General features: G+C 48.0%; 1 protein-coding gene across 3 annotated transcripts; it reads right to left on the bottom strand.

Moving 5' to 3' along the window:
- Positions 1 to 1559: 1559 nt before the first annotated feature.
- On the bottom strand, positions 1560 to 18290 carry LOC125543777 (uncharacterized). Of its 3 annotated transcripts, none has more exons than XR_015618894.1 (7): positions 17616 to 18284; positions 15729 to 16242; positions 14225 to 14421; positions 13865 to 13936; positions 13349 to 13415; positions 6823 to 6937; positions 1560 to 2141 (listed from the first exon to the last, which is right to left on the bottom strand). XR_015618894.1 is itself a non-coding variant. In XM_087547051.1 (7 exons), the coding sequence occupies exons 5-7, from the start codon at positions 13388 to 13390 to the stop codon at positions 6514 to 6516; spliced, it is 399 nt and encodes a 132-aa protein (XP_087403177.1). In that variant the 5' UTR covers positions 13391 to 13415; positions 13865 to 13936; positions 14225 to 14421; positions 15729 to 16242; positions 17616 to 18290; the 3' UTR covers positions 2152 to 6513. The 3 variants fall into 3 exon arrangements, 1 of the variants encoding a protein (XP_087403177.1); XM_087547051.1 differs by lacking the exon at positions 1560 to 2141 and adding an exon at positions 2152 to 6755 and having other exon boundaries at positions 17616 to 18290; XR_015618893.1 differs by lacking the exon at positions 6823 to 6937 and having other exon boundaries at positions 17616 to 18282.
- Between the last annotated feature and the right edge of the window lie 1445 nt (positions 18291 to 19735).

The following is a 19735-nucleotide window of genomic DNA, read 5'->3' as shown; positions in this document are numbered from 1 at the left end:
CAACACGATCCACATGCATGCAAAGTTGACACTCTTCCAAAATAGTGGGATTAACATTAACTAAAGTCATGACCTCTCCAAACCCACTTTTAATAATATTGAAAACACTATTATCAATCTCATATTCATCATGGGACTTAAATAAATTTTCAAGATCAAAATAAGAATCACCACAATCATGATCATTGCAACAAGTAGTAGACATAGCAAAACTAGCATCCCCAAGCTTAGGGTTTTGCATGTTATAAGCACAATTGAAATTAATAGAATTTATACTATAATCATTGCAATCATGCTTTCTATTCATAGATCCGTCATGAATCACTCCATAAAGTACTTGATCACAATTTTCAGATTCACAAATTTCAAGCAAAACTTCATAAAGATAATCTAGTGCACAAAACTCACTAGCAATTGGTTCATCATAATTTGATCTCTTAAAAAGATTAGCAAGCGGATGAGGATCCATAGATGTTTAGGTTCTCTGTTTAGTAATAAATAAATAACTATTCCAACCAAACGAGCAAACGAGCTAAGTAAGACATCAAAGCAAAAGGAAAGACGAGCAGAAGAAGGGCAAATAAAATGGCAAGGGTTAAGTGGGGGTGAGGAAAATGACAGGCAAATGGCAAATAATGTAATGCAAGAGATAAGGGTTTGTGATGGGTACTTGGTATGTTGACTTTTGCATAGACCTTCCCGGCAACGGCGCCAGAAGTCCTTCTTGCTACCTCTTGAGCACTTGCGTTGGTTTTCCCTTGAAGAGGAAAGGCTGGTGCAGCAAAGTAGCGTAAGTATTTCCCTCAGTTTTTGAGAACCAAAGTATCAATCCAGTAGGAGGCTACGCGCCAGTCCCTCGCACCTACACAAAACAAATAAATCCTCGCAACCAACGCGATAAGGGGTTCTCAATCCCTACACGGTCACTTACGAGAGTGAGATCTGATAGATATGATAAGATAATATTTCTGGTATTTTTATGATAAATATGCAAAGTAAAATAAAAGGCAATGAAAATAACTAAATGTTGGAAGATTGATATGATAGAAGATAGACCCGGGGGCCATAAGTTTCACTAGTGGCTTCTCTCAAGAGCATAAGTATTTTATGGTGGGTGAAGAAATTACTGTTGAGCAATTGACAGAATTGAGCATAGTAATGAGAATATCTAGGTATGATCATGTATATAGGCATCACGTCCGAGACAAGTAGACCGGCTCCTGCCTGCATCTACTACTATTACTCCACACATCGACCGCTATCCAGCATGCATCTAGAGTATTAAGTTCAAGAGAACAGAGTAACGCTTTAAGCAAGATGACATGATGTAGAGGGATAAACTCATGCAATATGATGAAAACCCCATCTTGTTATCCTCCATGGCAACAATACAATACGTGCCTTGCTGCCCCTACTGTCACTGGGAAAGGACACCGCAAGATTGAACCCAAAGCTAAGCACTTCTCCCATTGCAAGAAAGAACAATCTAGTAGGCCAAACCAAACTGATAATTCGAAGAGACTTGCAAAGATAACCAATCATACATAAAAGAATTCAGAGAAGATTCAAATATTGTTCATAGATAAACTTGATCATAAACCCACAATTCATTGGTCTCAACAAACACACCGCAAAAGAAGATTACATCGAATAGATCTCCACAACAGAGGGGGAGAACTTTGTATTGAGATCCAAAAAGAGAGAAGAAGCCATCTAGCTAATAACTATGGATCTGAAGGTCTGAGGTAAACTACTCACACTTCATCGGAGAGGCTATGGTGTTGATGTAGAAGCCCTCCATGATCGATGCCCCCTCCGGCGGAGCTCCGGAACAGGCCCCAAGATGGGATCTCGTGGATACAGAAAGTGACGACGGTGGAATTAGGGTTTTGGCTCCGTATCTGATCGTTTGGGGGTACGTAGGTATATATAGGAGGAAGGAGTACGTCGGCGGAGCAACAGGGGGCCCACGAGGGTGGAGGGCGCGCCTGGGGGGGTAGGCGCGTCCCCTACCTCGTGGCTTCCCTGTTGGTTGCTTGATGTAGGGTCCAACTTTCTTGGATCTTGTTCGTTCCAAAAATCACGTTCCCGAAGGTTTCATTCCGTTTGGACTCCGTTTGATATTCTTTTTCTTCGAAACCCTAAAATAGGCAAAAAAAATAGCAATTCTGGGTTGAGCCTCCAGTTAATAGGTTAGTCTCGAAAATAATATAAAAGTGAATAATAAATCCCAATAATGTCCAAAACAGATGATAATATACCATGGAGCAATCAAAAATTATAGATACGTTGGAGACGTATCAGGGCGCTGGACAACCACCTCATTATACGATATATATATGGTGAACACCCCCAAAGAAAGCGATGGCAATAAGGCAACGGAGGATAATCCTGTCGAGAAGCAATCTAAGCACCGGCGTCATCGACGCCGCTCTAAGCCTCGCCATAGCAAAAGCAGCATACCGCCGCAAGAGACAATAATGCTGCAGACAGTGCCGAAGACGAAGACAATCCCCTCCAGCCAGGCTTTGAGCGGGAGGATGGGCAAGTGAGCGCTAAGGAACAGGCGACAGATGGAGAATCAGGGGATGGCAATTACATGCCCCTCTCCGAAGACGAGGTGAGCCTCGGCGACGAAGAATTCATCGTGCCTGGGGATCCCGTCGAGCAGGAGCGCTTCAAGCGTCGGCTTATAGCCACAGCAAAAATCCTGAAGAAAAAGCAGCAGCAGCTTCAAGCTGATCAAGATCTGCTAGCAGATAGATGGACCAAGGTCCTGGCAGCCGAGGAATACGAACTCGAGAGCCCAACTAAAAGTTACCCAAAGCACATGTTTCTACCCCAACTCGAGAAGGAAGCATTAAAGCCTACACTACCAGCGTATGATGCGGCTGACCGGCCACCTCGCGGGTGAGACAAAATGGCGTATCAGCCCGAAGTCGAGCCTGCACCCTGTCGCCAGTCAAACAAAGACACCAAGGCCTGGGGCTACACGCGGGACCTGCGAGACGTATTGGAAAACAAAGCAGGACATACAAGATCGATCTACGGATCACGGGAGCGCGCCCCAACGCGTGACGACGACCGTCGCGCCAGATATACTAAAAACAAATCCGGCCGGGCCGAATATAGCAGACAAGACTCGTATGAACTGCGTCGTGATATAGCCCGGCACAGAGGCGCCGCACACCCCCTATGCTTCACTAATGAAGTAATGGATCATGAATTCCCAGAAGGGTTTAAACCCATGAACACTGAATCATATGATGGTACTCCAGACCCCGCGGTATGGATAGAGGATTTCTTCCTCCACATTCACATGGCCTGCGGGGATGATCTACACGCCATCAAGCATCTCCCACTAAAACTCAAAGGCCGGCTCGGCATTGGCTGAATATCTTGCCGGCAAACTCCATCGGAAGTTGGGAGAACCTGGCAGACGCATTCCTGAACAACTTCCAGGGCACTTATGTGCGACCACCGGATGCTGATGATTTAAGTCACATAACACAACAGCCCGGAGAGTCAGCCAGGAAATTCTGAACTCGGTTCCTAACTAAAAAGAACCAAATTGTCGACTGTCCGGATGACGAATCCCTAGCGGCCTTTAAACATAACATCCGTGACGAGTGGCTCGCCCGACATCTCGGCCAAGAGAAGCCAAAATCCATGGCAGCCCTCACGACACTCATGACCTGCTTTTGCGCGGGCGAGGATAGCTGGTTGGCCCGTAGCATCAACACAGCAAGCAATCCTGGCACATCAGAGGCCAGAGATAGCAACCGCAAACCCCGACGCAACAAACACAAGCGTCGCAAAAATGATGGAAACGCCGAAGATACGACAGCAATGCCGGATTTAGTGGCTCTAAGTCCGGTCAGTGGAAAAGGCCATTCAAAAATGACAATTCGGGTCCATCTAGTCTGGACCGCATACTCGGCCGTTCATGCCAAATTCATGGCACCCCAGGAACACCAGCCAATCATACTAACAGAGAATGCTGGGTATTCAAACAAGCCGGCATGTCAGGTGCCGAAAACAAAGATAAGGGGTATCAAAGCAATGATGGCGACGAGGAGCCCAAATCACCGAATACAGGAGGGCAAAAGAAATTTCCCCCACAAATCCAGACGGTGAAGGTGGTAAACGCCACCCACACTCCCAACCCGGTCCGGATGCGCACCCTTAGGGATGTCGACTTAACGGAACCAGTCGTCCCACAATATAAACTAGGGCCGATCACCTTCAACCGCACGGATCGTCCGGTTAACACCAATCAAGGCAATTCAGCCGCACTAGTCCTCGACCCAATAATTGACGGGTTCCACCTCACACGAGTCCTTATGGACGGAGGCAGCAGTCTAAACCTGCTTTATGAGGACACAGTGCGCAAGATGGGCATCGATCATTCGGTGATCAAGCCCACTAAAGCCACCTTTAGAGGTATTATACCAGGTGTGGAGGCCAGCTGTACAGGCTCCATTGCCCTTGAGGTAGTCTTCGGATCACTGGACAATTACCGTGCCGAAGAGTTAATCTTCGACATTGTCCCCTTTTGCAGTGATTATCAGGCACTGCTCGGACGAACCGCGTTCGCTCGATTCAACGTGGCGCCACATTATGCTTACCGTAAGCTCAAGATGCCCGATCCGCGCGGCGTCATCACGGTTAATGGCAAGGCCGAACTCCCCCTTGGTACCAAAGAGTATACCGCTGCTTTAACAGTAGAAGCAACAAGTGGCACCTTTCAATCAAACCTCGAGTCAACCGCCAAGCTCCCGGACACCGCCAAAGGACTCCGAACTACTTCGCGGCAGGATAGCCCGGCTCGTCCAGAGCTCAATTAAACACTCCGGCGAAAGCCAGGACATGCCACATACCGCGCCTCAACCGCCCTGCGGCACACAAACACATCTTGCATTTTCTGTATAGGTTCATTTTTGCCCAGGCAAGGACCGGCGACATGGAAACAGCTCGAACGCGCAAGGGAACTCTTAGATATTCCCCTCGATGACCATCCGACTGCACTCCGGATCCGCACACAGCTTCTTCCCGCCTGGTCTCAGTATGTTCCACAGTCACTTTCTCTTTTTTTATTACTTTACACGTACTCATACGCATCGACGTATTATTTAAATATGACATGTGGATTTATATGACACTTATTTGCCGTTATCTCTTATTGCAATTCTTTTGTCAAATGGCATCCGTACACCACGATATGCCTTAGATATGCCAGGGGCTTCGTTTTTCCCATGATACGGCAATAAAGTCCGAACACCTTCATGGAAGTTTGGCACCCCGAACTTATAGCATTATATGCATCAACTCCAAATCATGTCTTGGGTTAAATGTTGGGTTTGCCCGGCTCCCATGTTTTGCTGCCTTACGTTCAGCTATATCGGCTAAGGCGGCACAGGGAGAACTACTGCGATTGTGTCTCGGTTCTTTCGGACGAGCACCTCAGTAGAGAAAGCCGAAAACTGACTGTCATGATACGGCTGGATCGGTTGAGGATTCCTCCCGCATAATGCCATAACCAATGTAACATGCACTGGATCGGCTTTTATTCCGATCAGGTGGTTATAGAGCCCCTCGTGCGGTCTTCCGAACACCAGGGGTTGCGCCTACCTTCCTTTTCTAAAGCTCCTGTGGCTAAGTGAGAGTGATAAAGCCCTATAGTCCGATTGCCTGGTTCGTTGTGCTGAACACCTCCTTCGAAGGACCCAAAACTGGGATAAAGAGTGATCAGGTTTATCCCGAACACCTCAGTACTTCCTACGTGGGGGCAGAAGCCGAGGACTGGCCAACTCTCAGGATTAATATATAAAACGGCCGCGCAGGGGGATAAACTTTCATATAACAGGCAATAAATAATAGAAATGACCTTGTTCAACATTAGAAAGGACAACATGAATGTATTCATGGAAATATAATGTCCTTGGTGCATTGCTTCGCCGCAAGGCAGGATCCTTTCAGGACACTTTCATAATATAACTCAGGCTTGCGGTGCTCCTTTCCCTCCGGCGGTCCCTCGGCCACCAGCTTTTCAGCATCCATCTTCCCCCAGTGCACCTTTGCGCGGGCGAAGGCCATTCGCGCACCCTCTATATAGAGCGACCGCTTGATGACGTCCAGTCGAGGGCAGGCACTCGCAAGCCGTTTCACGAGCCCGAAGTAGCTGCCTGGAATCGGCTCAGCGGGCCATAGCCGGATAATCAAATCCTTCATGGCTAGCTCGGCCGCCTTCTACAGTTCGATCAGCTGTTTCAGTTGGTCGGCAAAAGGCACCAGATAATTCGGCGCCAGATACTGTGACCAGAAGAGCTTATCCGCAGTGTTCCTTTCTTCGGCTCGGTAGAATTGTGCGGCATCAGATATGCTGCATGGCAGCTCCGCAAATGCCCGTGGAGAAATTTGAACTCAAGATTAGAAACATGATTTTCTCCCCAAATACTTGCCTTACATGGAACAAGCCTTGCCCGCCGCGATCTTCCTTGCCTCTTGGATCTCCTACAGGGCACCCTGGGTTTCCCCTTGGGCATCGCATGCGGCCTGAAGAGCCTTGGTAAGTTTGGATTCTTTATCCATTAGACTCTGCTCCAAGGCCTCACATCTTCTCATGACCTCTTGAAGCTCTTGCTTAATTTCAATAACCCTGGCCTCATGCTTCTCACGAAGAGCCCGCTCTACGGATGCCTTTCCCTCGGCCTCGGCAACAACCTTCTTAAGAGCCTCGACTTCGGTCATTGCCCCTAGCGCAAATCACAAAGCATATTTTAAAATTCATTCGCACTGAACATGAGCAAGGTTTGTGCATACCTTGTTTATCCTCCAACTGCCTTTTCAACTGGCCCAATTCTTCCGTGGCCCGCTCCAGACTTCGATTTAGTCCGGAGACCTCCAAAGTACGAGAGGTGGCAGTCGCTACAGACGCCTGTTTATACCAAAAGAGAGGTAAATGTCATCAAGTGAGTCTCCTGCGAACATAGATTTGATCCTCTGTCTAGTTCTTTCTCTCACCGAACAGTGTATCAGGGGCTACTATCTATACTCTGACACTCTTCGAAACTTCATAAAACATACCTCAAAGCCTCTTATAAGGCTAATACAAGCTTCATTCAGCCCACTCTCCGTAGATTGATTCTTCTCAATCACCGCACCCACAAGGGCACGGTGTTCATCGACAACGGAGGCGCTTTTTAGCGCCGCCAATAAAGTATCTAGCACCTCTGGTTGGACAGAGGTTGCCGATGGAACAGGTACACCCCCTCTAGCCGAGGGAGACCGCCTGCCTAACTCTGGAACCATATTGGTCTCCGGAATTGCGTCTGGCTGGGGGCCGAATTCAAGATGGCTCCATCCAACGACGCCCATGGGAGCCTTCTCTCCCATGTGTCCGACCCCTGAAGTTTGACCTCCTGGCGCCACCTTGGCAATCTCCCCCCCCCCCTCCTTGGCCTGGGTCCTCCTGGGACAAAGCCTCGGTGTCATTCACATGTTTGGGGGAAGGGGCCTTCGGGGGTGTCCCGCTCTCCATAGCGTTCGAGCCTAGCAAATCCTCCGACGAGGATTGCTCTGTGCGGGACCTCGCCGGACTGCAAAAAGTATGGCCCAGATCAAAATATTGTGCCATGATAAGTCTGGAAGCATAAACATGTTTGGATTTTATATACTCATGAGTTCACCAGGGGCTGAGCCCTGGGATCCCACTTCGGGCTGCTATCAGCGGCGGTGGACTCCTCTGGAAGACGAGTTTTTCCCTTCTTAGGCGACTCGGCCTCCAACGATGCGGAGGCTCTCATTTTCTTTCTTCCCCCCACTGGGTATTTGTCTTCCTCCTCCTCCTCGTCCTCTTCGGAGGAAGAATGGGCATTGGAGTCTTCGGATATCGTGTCCGAGGTGCCACGACGACGGAGGCCGCCCTGGTCTCCTTGGCACCTCTCCCGGCCTTCTTCTTCGGCGCCTTGTAGGGCGCCGGGACCAGCATCTTCGTTAGAAGCGAGCCGGACGGTTCTTCAGGTAGCGGGGCCGGACAGTAGATCCGCCCCGCCTTCTTCGTCCAGCTCTAGGAGAGTTGTGGAAAACACATTAAGCGTTTCCCTTGGGTTATGCGAATAAAACTTATAATGGCTTACCGAACTTACGGGGCGGAACAGGTGGTACCCGCGGTCCTCGGCTGAGTCCGGCCATGATTTTCCGGACTTAAAAAGCACCTTCCAGATATCTTTGTGTGAGGAGCCAAAGAGCTCTCGTAGGGTCTGGTGCTTGGCCGGGTCGAATTCCCATAAATTGCAAGCCCGGTGTTGACAAGGAAGGATACGGCGAGCTAACATCACCTGGACTACATTGACAAGTTTGATATCCTTGTCTTCCATATTCTTGACGCGCGTCTGAAGTGCCGATAGCTCGTTGGACGAAGACCAATCCAGGCCCTTCTTGGGCCAGGACGTAAGCCACAGGGGGGCTCCGGATCGGAATTCAGGAGCAGCGGCCCATTTCATGTCGTGCGGCTCAGTGATGTAAAACCACTGCTGCTGCCACTCTTTGATGGAATCATTGGAAGTACCTGTTGGCCATGTGACGTTGGGCATCTTTCTCACCATGGCGCCTCCGCACTCGGCGTGCTCACCACCCACTACCTTGGGCTTCACATTAAAGATCTTCAGCCATAAGCCGAAGTGTGGCGAGATGCGGAGAAAGGCCTCGCACACGACGATGAACGTCGAGATGTTGAGGAAGGAATTGGGGGATAGATCATGAAAATCGATCCCATAATAATACATGATGCCGCGAACGAATGGGTGGAGGGGAAACCCTAGCCTGCGGACAAAATGGGGGAGGAAAACAACCCTCTCGTGGGGTTCTGGAGTAGGGACGATCTGTCCTGCCGTCGGGAGACGGTGGCTGATTTTCTGGGCCAGGTACCCAGCCTCCTGAAGCTTTTTGATATCCTTCTCCCGAACAGTGGAGGCCATCCATTTGCCTCCTGCTCTGGATCCAGACATTTTCGGAAGGCCTTTGTGGTCGGAGAGGACGACTGCTTGGGCGCTGGGGCTCGAGCAGAGGGGAATGGATAATCAGAAGGAGAAGGCGTGGGTGAAAAAGGGAAGTCCTTATCTCCTTATAAAGGCGGTAGGCATCCAGCGCCTCCCCACTTGCCTGGTAAACTCGCTTATTCCCCAAGCATCGCGTTAAAGACGCGGTTGGATTACCCATACCTGTATTGATGAGAATCCCGAGATAGGGGGACATGATCTCTGCTTCGATAGGACATGCCCATAAAACTGCCTCGCGACATGCGCAGTAGCGGGTTAGGGAGAACGGTTCGAATAAAGACCGGATCATGGCGTGGTGTCACATTAGGAAAAGTTGTCAGCAGATTGGATTTGTGGAATATTGTACTCTCTACGGTGGTATGTGGAATTTGTTTTGCAGAGCCGGACACGATCCTTGTGTTAAAAATATTCTATAGAGTATTCGGAGAAAGAACCCGCCTTGCAATGCCGAAGACAATCTGCGCGCCGGACTCATCGTCATTGAAGCTTGGTTCAGGGGCTACTGAGGGATTCCTGGATTTGGGGGTCCTCGGACAGCCGGACTATATACTTTGGCCGGACTGTTGGACTATGAAGATACAAGATTGAAGACTTCGTCCCGTGTCCGGGTGGGACTCTCCTTCATGTGGAAGGCAAGCTTGGCAATTCGGATATGTAGATCTCCTCCCTTGTAACCGACTCTGTGTAACCCTAACCCCCTCCGGTGTCTATATAAACCAGAGGGTTTAGTCTGTAGGACAAGGACAATCATAATCATAGGCCAGATTCTAGGGTTTAGCCTCTACGATCTCGTGGTAGATCAACTCTTGTAATACTCATATCATCAAGATCAATCAAGCAGGAAGTAGGGTATTAACTCCATCAAGAGGGCCCGAACCTGGGTAAACATTGTGTCCCCCGCCTCCTGTTACGATCAGCCTTAGACGCACAGTTCGGGACCCCCTACCCTAGATCCGCCGGTTTTGACACCGACAGCGGCCATGGTGCACTCTCCTCCCCCACGCCAGCCACCGCAGGTGTCGGTCCGCCGCGATGATGCTTGTGATAACATTTCCATAGCATTGTCTGACCCACGGACCCACCGCGATCAGTGCCAAGTTCTTCGGGAGTGAGCCCATGAAGACGCTCGAACCACCATCGAGCCCTAGCGCGAAGCACGCCACCAGTCAGATAGACGGGCGGAGCCCACTATGGACCACCCAGCACCGGGAGGCTCTGGCGGCCTACCCTACGAGGTGGGTTGCCTAGCCTTTACCCGTGAGCTGTGACAGTTCCAGTGGTCCTCCCACCGCACGTTTATGCCCGACGTTGGCGAGAAGTACAACGACAAGACCCACCCGTCGGAGTTCCTCAGCATCTACACCATCGCGATGCAAGCTGTTGGAGCTCGCGACGACAAGGTGCTTGCCAATTACTTCCCGTTGGCACTTAAACCCAATGTCATGTCATGGTTGATGCACTTGCCGGCTGATTCTATTTCTTCTTGGTCGGATTTGTGTCATGAGTTCGTTGGCACCTTCACTGGAGGCCACCAAGCTCATGGCTAGGCAAGCGATTCCCATATCATCCCCAGAAGGAAGGTGAAAATCTGCGCAAGTACATATAGAGGTTCAGCCGGGTGCAGTACAACATCCCAGACGTTCATCCCGCCACCATGATCAGCGCATTCCATCAAAATGTTCGCAACTGCAAGATGTGTGAAGCGCTGGCGATGGAGAAGGTCAAAGATGTGGCCGAACTTTATGTTCTGGCCGATAGGTGTGCTCGATCTGAAGAGGGGAGGAAGTACCCCGGCATTGATGCCGGTGCGGAAACCGACTCCACAGACAAAGACATAGCCGCCCCGACGAAGGAGGTTCGGCGCCTCAACAGGAAGCGCGAGGGCAAGAGCATGCTTGCCGTCGAGGGATCCGAGAACACTGGCGCTACCATGAAGGCCAAGGAAGACGACCTCGGCAAGGAAATTGCCGGGTGCGCCGCTTGCCGGGGCTTGGCGGCTGCCGACAAGCCAGGAGGCTCCGACAAGCAGTACTGCAAGATCCACCGCACCAAGGGCCATGACCTCCAGAATTGCCGACAAGTTGAGCTGCTTACTGAGAAGCAAAAAGCTGAGTATGAGAGGCGGTAGAAGGAGAAGGGTCAGGATGGTGCCGAAGGATCCGGCAAGAAGCGTGGCGGCCAAGGAGGTCACCATGGCAAGGATAACCAGCAAGAGACGCCCGCCTGGGCCACGACAAGAAGCAGGAAGAAGACGGTCATGACGAGAACGACGAGTCTAGTGAGCATGTGTTCTAGAAAGCTACGGAGGCCATGTGCATCGACGGTGACACCTCGCTGCACACCTCTCACCGCCAGCTCAAGAAGTGGGCGCGTGAGATCATAGCAGCGGAACCATCATTTGATGCTCGAAAGCCACTGAAGTGGTCCAGCACGCCTATCATTTTTGACACCGAGGACCACCTTGATCGCACAACTGCGGTCGGGTGTTTGCCGTTGTTGGTTTCGCCAACAATACGCAACCTCAAGGTGACAAAAATGCTAGTTGACGGTGGGGACGGTCTGAACTTGATCTCGCCTGTTGTGATCAAAAGGCTGCATATTCCTGATGGAGACCTCGAAGAGATGGACACATTTCAAGGGGTCAACCCGGGAAAGACTCAGCCCAAGGGTAAGGTCACGCTGCCCGTGACGTTTGGAGGCGAGTTAAACTATAGGACAGAGAGGATTGTTTTCGATGTAGCCGAGATCCCCTTGCCCTACAATGGGATCCTCGGCCGCCCAGCACTAGCCAAGTTCATGGCGGCCTCACATTACGCCTACAACACGCTAAAGATACCTGGGTCAATAACCATCATCACCGTCCCCTCCGACAAGAAGGATGCGTTGATCTGCGCTGACCAACTCTACCGGGAGGCAGTTGCAGCGACTGCCACCAAGGCACTTGCTCCTGCCGCCGAAGCCCCGGGAGGGAAGAAGACCGACAAGACCTCTCACGCCCACTCCGGCAAGCGCACCTCTTTGCAGTGTTGTGCTCCCATCGAGGACGTGCCAGAGAGCTCCACCGGCAGGAGCAAGAAATCCAGAGCTGCACCACCAGAGACCAAGAAGGTGTCCGTCAAGGAGGATGGAACGAGAGGGGCTTTCACCATAAGCTCCTCCCTTGACAGCAAATAGGAAGGCGCGCTCGTCACCTTCCTGTGGGCGAATGTCGATGTGTTTGCATGGTAAGCATCCGACATCCCCGACGTTCCTATGGAGGTGATAGAGCACCATCTTGTTGTCTGTCCTCATGCGCGACCCGTCAAGCAGAAGTTCAGGAAGCAAGCTTTGGAACGGCAGGAGCTCATCACGGAGGAGATCAGGAAGTTAGAAGCGGCAGGCTTGGTGAGGGGAGTACTTCATTCGACGTGGTTGGCCAATCTGGTGGTGGTGCGCAAGGCAAATGGGAAGTGGATGTTGTGTATTGATTACACAGATATCAATAAGACTTGTCCAAAGGACCCTTTCCCGTTGTCACGCATTGACCAGATTGTTGACTCCATGGCCGGGTGCAACTTGTTATCGTTCCTTGACGCCTACTCAGGATACCACCAGATCTTCATGAGAGAGAAGATGAAGAGAAGACAACATTCATCACCCCATGTGGTACATATTGTTTTTTACGAATGTCTTTCGGGTTGAAGATTGCTGGCTCAACGTTTGCAAGAGCAGTCCAAATTGGTTTTGAGCCCCAGCTACATAGAAATATGGAAGCTTATATGGATAAGACTAGATTATGAAAGGCGCGTTGCTGCGCCCGTCCATTTTAGCACCATAATGATAGTGATTGAGACAATTGTATGACAATAATATTTTAATCATGTGATATAATTGTCACACCTGGACATATCAAGTTTAGATGTGGCAGCAAAGACAAACTTCTAGTTTTGTGACAAAATGAAATCAAATGTCAATGAGAAAGAATACAACCTATTAAAATTTCCAGTTAAAATTCACAATTCCTGTTTGGTGAAATATAGAAGTTGTAGCATCATACTCACCATCAGTTTGCGAGAGCTGGGAAATAGTATAGTTTTACAAACAGGAGTATTGCTCTTTAAAAAATATCCCCAAATAGGAATATCTGACATTCTGATAAACATTGCAATGAGAATTTTGAGAAAGAAAGCTGAAAATCTGCCCACTGTTGCAATGCTGATAGAAGAACCTTGGAAGTTTACATTTGTTCTCATGTCTAATGAAATACCGTTTAAAAATGTACAAATGCGGACCGAGCATAAGAAGCAAACCTTGCAGTGCACAATCTGATTGATTTGCATCTCTCCTGCCATTTATAGGAATTGAATTGAATCCAACCTGTAAAGAGGTGAATAAAAAGGGGGAAATCCATTAGGCCCGTTTTATTCTTCCACAGAGTAATAGATACACAAAGAATGAACTAAATGGCGATGAACTGAAGCGTCCTATGGTATTGGATTATTTACTGCAGATGTATCTACTTGGTAGAAATAAAATAGATCATCTGTAAAGTTACACAATAACGGTTATAAAACTCAAACAAAATTTTCTCTTACTGAATATGGGCAGAAACCTTGTATGAAATACACCTCACCTTTGATACTTCCCTAATATCATCATAATTGAAAATTGTTCGTGGGTATTACTTAACTGTCTTTGCTACATCTTCGAATCTAGGCAAATAAAAATGTAGACCTATTCTAATGTGATTGAGTCTCAGTTTATGCATGTGCATGTGTAAGTGCTGTAACATGAAGTTGCAAACTGTAAGAACCGTTAATATGTACCGTATCTCCAAAAATATATGGAGCGGTTGTGTATAGCTCCCTTTTCGCTTTCAGATTGTAAAAAGCAGTCACCTGATCAATACAAGAATAATACGGGTAAGATCGATCACATCTCATGCGTAATCTCTTAGTAGCACGTGCATGTAGGAGTGAGGGTAAGATCGGTCACATCCCATGCATAATCTCTTAGTAGCACGTGCATGTAGGAGTGACAAAACAAACAAGAACATCTAAAGGAGAAAAAAAGAACAGGCAACTATTTCTTCAAAGGAAGAAGCGCGGACCGCCTGAGCAAGTTAACATGTTGTATCACACCACGGCCATGCTTATGTTATCGAACACCAGAAAATAATAAAATACCTTAAACCAGCGCGGAGGCCGGACGACAGGGGCATGACATTGCTGAAGTAAACAACAATTTGATTCTTTATTCCTCTTCACAGAATAATAAAAGGAGTGGAACAAACAATATTGCTATGAGAAATTTCCAAATAGTATTCAATTCGGCAGCAAAATGCTCTGAAAAGCAGAAAATCATGACTATAATTCAGCCAATCCTGCAACAAAGGAAATAGAAAAATCAAATCTGAGTACACATCAAAAGATTGCTTCCATCTGTATATAAACTCAGTATGATTCAATAATCCAGATATCCGAAACCATAAACCCATCTGATACACTAACATTTTTTTGTTTGATCTACACCAGGAACTAATTAATAACCATTTTCATTAATTAGTAGATGTTTCTTTTGCATAAACTATGGTGTTCAGAGTTCACCATAGAACAGACAGATGGGAACATACTGAACACAAGACCAGGAAGGAAGAGAAGAGATCCACATCTAACAACAGGTAGGGTAAACGTAATTAAGGTGGCTGGAAGGGTTAGAGCCACGGTATCATCCGGATCAGGAGCAGGCGGATCAAGACGATGAGCTTGGTGAGGCGGAGGTCGGCTGGAGGTAGACATCCGCAGGTGGCGGCATGGCACCGTCCAACCTTTTACCTCGTAGGCGGATCGACCGGCTCCCCGGGGGCCACTTCTGGTGGCGCGGCTGGCACCGCAGGCGGGCAATTGTCGTGTTGCCGTGGGCGTCGTCGCTAGAGGGTAGGAGAGAGGAACAACCTGAGTCACTGCGGCGGCAGCAGGTCAGGAGGGGAGGAGGTGCTACGCGAAGGAGAGAGAGGATGGAGTCGAAACTCACTGACATTGACTGCATAGACCTTAGGTCTTTGACACCAAACTTAAGCAAGCAATGAAAGCTTTAGTAGGATATCAAGTGCCAAAAAGAATGCAAGTATAGTTCAGAGAACATAACCTGTAATTTTATTATCATAAATACTATTTGATCACGATGGAATTTTATACATAGATTAACCCCAAAGTGATATACAACTTGATTGTTCCTATGGTGAGCCCTTCCCTTAGTAGTACACAAGAATGGTGCTGAGAACATAATGCTTAGGTTTTCAGTGGGGAAGGAAACATTAATCTTCATTGCCCAATTGAATAAAAGAAATATAGGGTGCACTACTAATTGTGATTATTGCGATAACTGAGCTATCTTATGTTACTAAGCATAATAAATGAGTACACCACAAGCGCTTTCTTTTTTTATTTGTTTTTGAGATAGCTAATGACTCATGCGGAGCTGTTACCTCTTTCTAACAGATCGAATCACAGAAGCACTGAAATTTTGTATCGTATGGAATACATTCTATAATTGTTAGTAACAAACGGTTACATATACACTTCACTAGAATCTGGGAAATAGTCTCAAAGTGGCATGCAAAAGTTATGGAGATGCTCAAAATCGGATAGAGCATTCAAGTTACATTAGACTACAAAAATATGCACACACCTTGTCAAGGCCTGTTTCCTCAAAGCTCAATCTTTATCTCTGAAATTCATTGCTATTCACCTGGAGAGAAAAGGGAATAGTTCACCCTACAAAGATGGAATCTAAAAAAATATTGGCATGCATGCAAAGAAAGTTTTAGTGCAATCAGAACTAATGATATAGAAAATCACACAAAAAGTACAATAAACAACAGTATAAGAAGGGGAGCAACACGGCAAAAGTCACATCTGAAATGTAATACGGAAAGGGGAAACAAAGCCCTGACGAAGAATGGGGCAGAGGGATCTCGATTTATCTTATGTAACTAAACATAATAAATGAGTGCACATTTTTTTATTTGTTTTTCAGATAGCTAACGACTCATGTTCATATGGAGTACCCTCTATAACAGATCGAATCACATTTTGTGCCCACTACCTGTACAGCGCTCGTCATCATCTCCCGTCATTCAGCATCTCCCGTTTGTATCTCCAGTAAAACGCCACATTCATCATCTCCTGTTTGTGCCTACTGCCTGTACAACGCCCGTACCACATCCTTCTCCTCAAATCACAACAGGGACCAACATACCACCAGATTTAATAAATCTAAAACTCACAATTTCCAACCAGTATTAGAGATGTACTCCCTCCGTTACAAATTATTTGTCTTGGATTTGTCTAGATAGGGAGGTATCTAGCACTAAAATGAGTCTAGATACATCCGTATCTAGACAAATCCAAGACAAGTAATTCGGAACAGAGGGAGTAGTATTTGCCCCTGATCGTGGTGAGGCGAGTGGTGGATCTTATCTAATTTGGCTCTCACCAGCATCACCTTTATATCGTGGCCGGAGGTGTCCACGCCCAGCCCCTGATCTTGCTACTACAACTACAGACCCAGAGGGGATAATGGACCCCCTCCCTACAATCCACCTGAATCCCAACCACTATTGTTCCTTCTCACAAGCATGTGTGGGCCTCACGCCATAAGCTGGTTGTTCACCGCCCGCGTGCGCTCCAGCCATCAGAGCATCATCGTCGGTCACCCGCCTACGCCCCAAGCATGTCGCGCTCATCCACAAGCCACCCCCTCCTAGAGCATCATCACCCTATATTGAGCGTCAGCGCGCTCTGCACACACCGTTCTACCCGAACCGTGTTAGATTGAGCTAGCACCTCCTGCCCACCTGCGTTGTCCGACCTTGAGATCATCGCATCTTCCTACCCCACGCGCTTGAACTGAAGGTCACTAAGCGGCGCCATGCTAACCTTCCTTGAACTCGTAGCCATGGCAACCTACTTCGAGCTCATTACCATACCAGATTACGCCGAGCTCATGGTCGTGTTGAGGAGAGAAAACGAACGAAATAGTTACCCACTAACAACGATCCCTACATGACCTTCCCCAATAATTGATTTTTTTGTTGGAGTAGCCCTAGTAACACCCTCTTAGGATGGATTATCGGGGATCCTCTAAGCATCATGTGATTTTGCTTCTTTTAGGGAAATCCATTTTTTCAGAGAGAAGGGAAATCCAATTTTACGTACCAGAGAGATACCTAAAGTGAAGCATAAAATATGTCATACTGACACTCACGGTATTGGCGGCAATGCTAAAGTATAATAGATTAGAATATGTGCAACATGTACTTGCTGGTTTAGAATTTAGTGTGTCCGTATTTTTGATCTGTAAGTAACACGTTTGAAATATAATTAACCTCATATGTTCATTCGAATTGTTTCCATACTGCATCACAATAATACCTGTTGATATTTGAACAATGTAGTCCAGGAGACACTAAATTTTTACGGCACGGATTCTTAACTGATGTGCTTATTCAAAAGTAAACTGAGAAGGAGGCAAAAATAAAACGGTTCTACCTATCTTGTAAAAAAACAATTCTACCTGTCTTGTAACATGGATCAGGAGCTTGTTCAACCAGGGAGTAGAACCAGCGGAGAGCACCATGCCTTGCACATGAAAAATTAAGAATTAATATTCAAGTAAGGTACAACTTTTCAGTTGTAATCTGAATCTTCAAGGTTCTCTTCGATTTCAGCTAACTGATCTGGTATTGGGAAAATAACTTCAAAAAATACACGAGCGACCTCTGTTGGTTATGTTCGCCGTTGCCCGCAGCCACAACCTCCCCCTCCCTATCTCCAGGATCTGCCCAAATAAATTCACCACATCCAATATAGCAACACCTCTACAAAATTGAGATTGAGATGACATCAGGAGTGATTGTTTGATGGAAGAAGGAAATCATACACGAATGGGAAAGCAATCTTGGGGAAGCCGTTCTTCGAGGTCAAGGTCGGGAAGGGAGCGCGCTAGGTCGCCATGGCACTGATCCACGCTGCTTGGAAGGAGGATGATTCATCATTGCCACTGCCCAGGTGCTAGATCCGCCTTCACTGGTGCGGCTAGGTTAAGCCGAGAGTGGGAAGGAAGAGTGTGCGGCTAGGGTGAGGGAGGCCGAGAGTGGGGAGCAAGGGGAGGTTACGGAGAGACGTCGCTGACCAGTGCCTGATCGATTCTTCCTTCGTGAAGCAGAGATGAGCTTCAAGGCCCAATCAACCACGTGGCTCAGAAAATTATTTTGGAGTAGCTTCCACTTAGGACAGCCAGCCCACGAAGCAAGAAAAGTGGTATCTCACAGAGCAGCGGCCTGAAAAGCCCAGGGCAGCCTGGCGCGCGAGTTAGCGCTTGCGTACGAGATTTAGGTGGGATTAGCAGCGAATCCGACGGCCAAAAAGAATTAAAAGTGGTGATCTAACGGCTAGAAATGCTAATGGTCTGACAGGGCTGGAAGGGTGCTCAGTTTTAATATATTTAAATAGTGGTCAAAACCAAGGACAGGGAAACCCTCGTACAAGATTTAGAAGAGACATTTGCAAATTTGCGCAAGATCACCCTCAAGATAAATCCTAAAAAGTGTGTCTTCTGTGTTCTGTCCGGCAAACTTCTCAGGTTCTTTATGTCATAGCGTGGGATCGAGGTAAATCCACACAAGATCAAGGCCATTGATCAGATCGAGGCACCTAGGCGGATCAAGGATGTACGTCGGCTCGCTGGCTGTGTTGCAGCCATAAGAAGATTCGTCTCCAAGTCTGCTGAACATGCCCTTCCCTTTTTCAAAATCTTGAAAAAGGCAGGCCCAATGGAATGGACCCCAGAGGCCGAGGTAGCCCTGCAGGATTTGAAGAAGTACCTCCCCTCTACGCCAATACTGGTTGCGCCTAAACCACAAGAACCGCTGCCGCTATATCTAGCGGCAACGAACCAAGTGGTCAGCGCCATGCTAGTGCCACAGAGGGAGGTTGACGAAGAGGCAATGGCAACGGCAGGGCTGGCGGATGGCAAACCAGAGCTCCCCCGGCAGGGCCTAGTGCCGGTAAGGCAAGGCCCCCGGCAGAGTCTGACGCTGGCGAAGTAGAAGTGACATAACCAAATGAAATAGTGCAGAAGAAGAAGATGATGCAGCAACCGGTTTACTTTGTCAGCTTCCTCTTGCAGGGGGCTAGGTCAAGGTACTCCGTTGTGCAGAAATTGCTCTTCGACCTCCTTATGGCCTCGAGGAAGCTGCGTCATTACTTCCAAGCACACGAAATCACCGTCGTCACCCGCTTCCCATTGCAAAGGATATTGCATAACCCAGACGCAACCGGGAGGATTGTGGAATGGGCTTTGGAACTGTCGAGCTTTGGTTTGAAGTTTGAAAGCACTTCGACAATTCAAAGTAGAGTCTTGGCGGAGTTCATTGTGCAATGGACCTCAAGCCCGACGAAGAGATTCATGAGACTCGTCTCCTCGGCATGGAAACAAGTTGCAGCTGGATTATGTACTTTGACGGGGCTTTCTCGCTGCAAGGCGCTGGTGCTGGTGTGCTGCTCGTCGCACCCATCGAAGAGCACCTCAAGTATGTAGTCCAGATACACTTTCCCAGGGAGATGTCAGCAAACAACAGGTAAGGGGTGATTGATAGCTTGTCGTCAAGCAAGTTAACAAAGATTATCAAAGCC

Source organism: Triticum urartu, chromosome 3A (assembly GCF_056163025.1).
Source record: "Triticum urartu cultivar PI428250 chromosome 3A, HENAU_Tu73, whole genome shotgun sequence".
In the NCBI taxonomy this organism is placed as follows: Eukaryota; Viridiplantae; Streptophyta; class Magnoliopsida; order Poales; family Poaceae; genus Triticum; species Triticum urartu.
The sequence above is the reverse complement of the archived record's forward strand: the minus strand, read 5'-3'. Positions and strand labels throughout refer to the sequence as shown.

What these genes read in the sequence shown, in the direction of transcription:
- LOC125543777 (XM_087547051.1), bottom strand. Translation starts at nt 13,390, where the DNA reads ATGGCAGGAGAGATGCAAATCAATCAGATTGTGCACTGCAAG. An exon ending in ATCAGATTGTGCACTGCAAG is followed by an intron (nt 6,938 to 13,348) that starts GTTTGCTTCTTA and finishes TGGTATAAACAG; the next exon opens with GCGTCTGTAGCGACTGCCAC. An exon ending in GCAGTTGGAGGATAAACAAG is followed by an intron (nt 6,756 to 6,822) that starts GTATGCACAAAC and finishes GATTTGCGCTAG; the next exon opens with GGGCAATGACCGAAGTCGAG.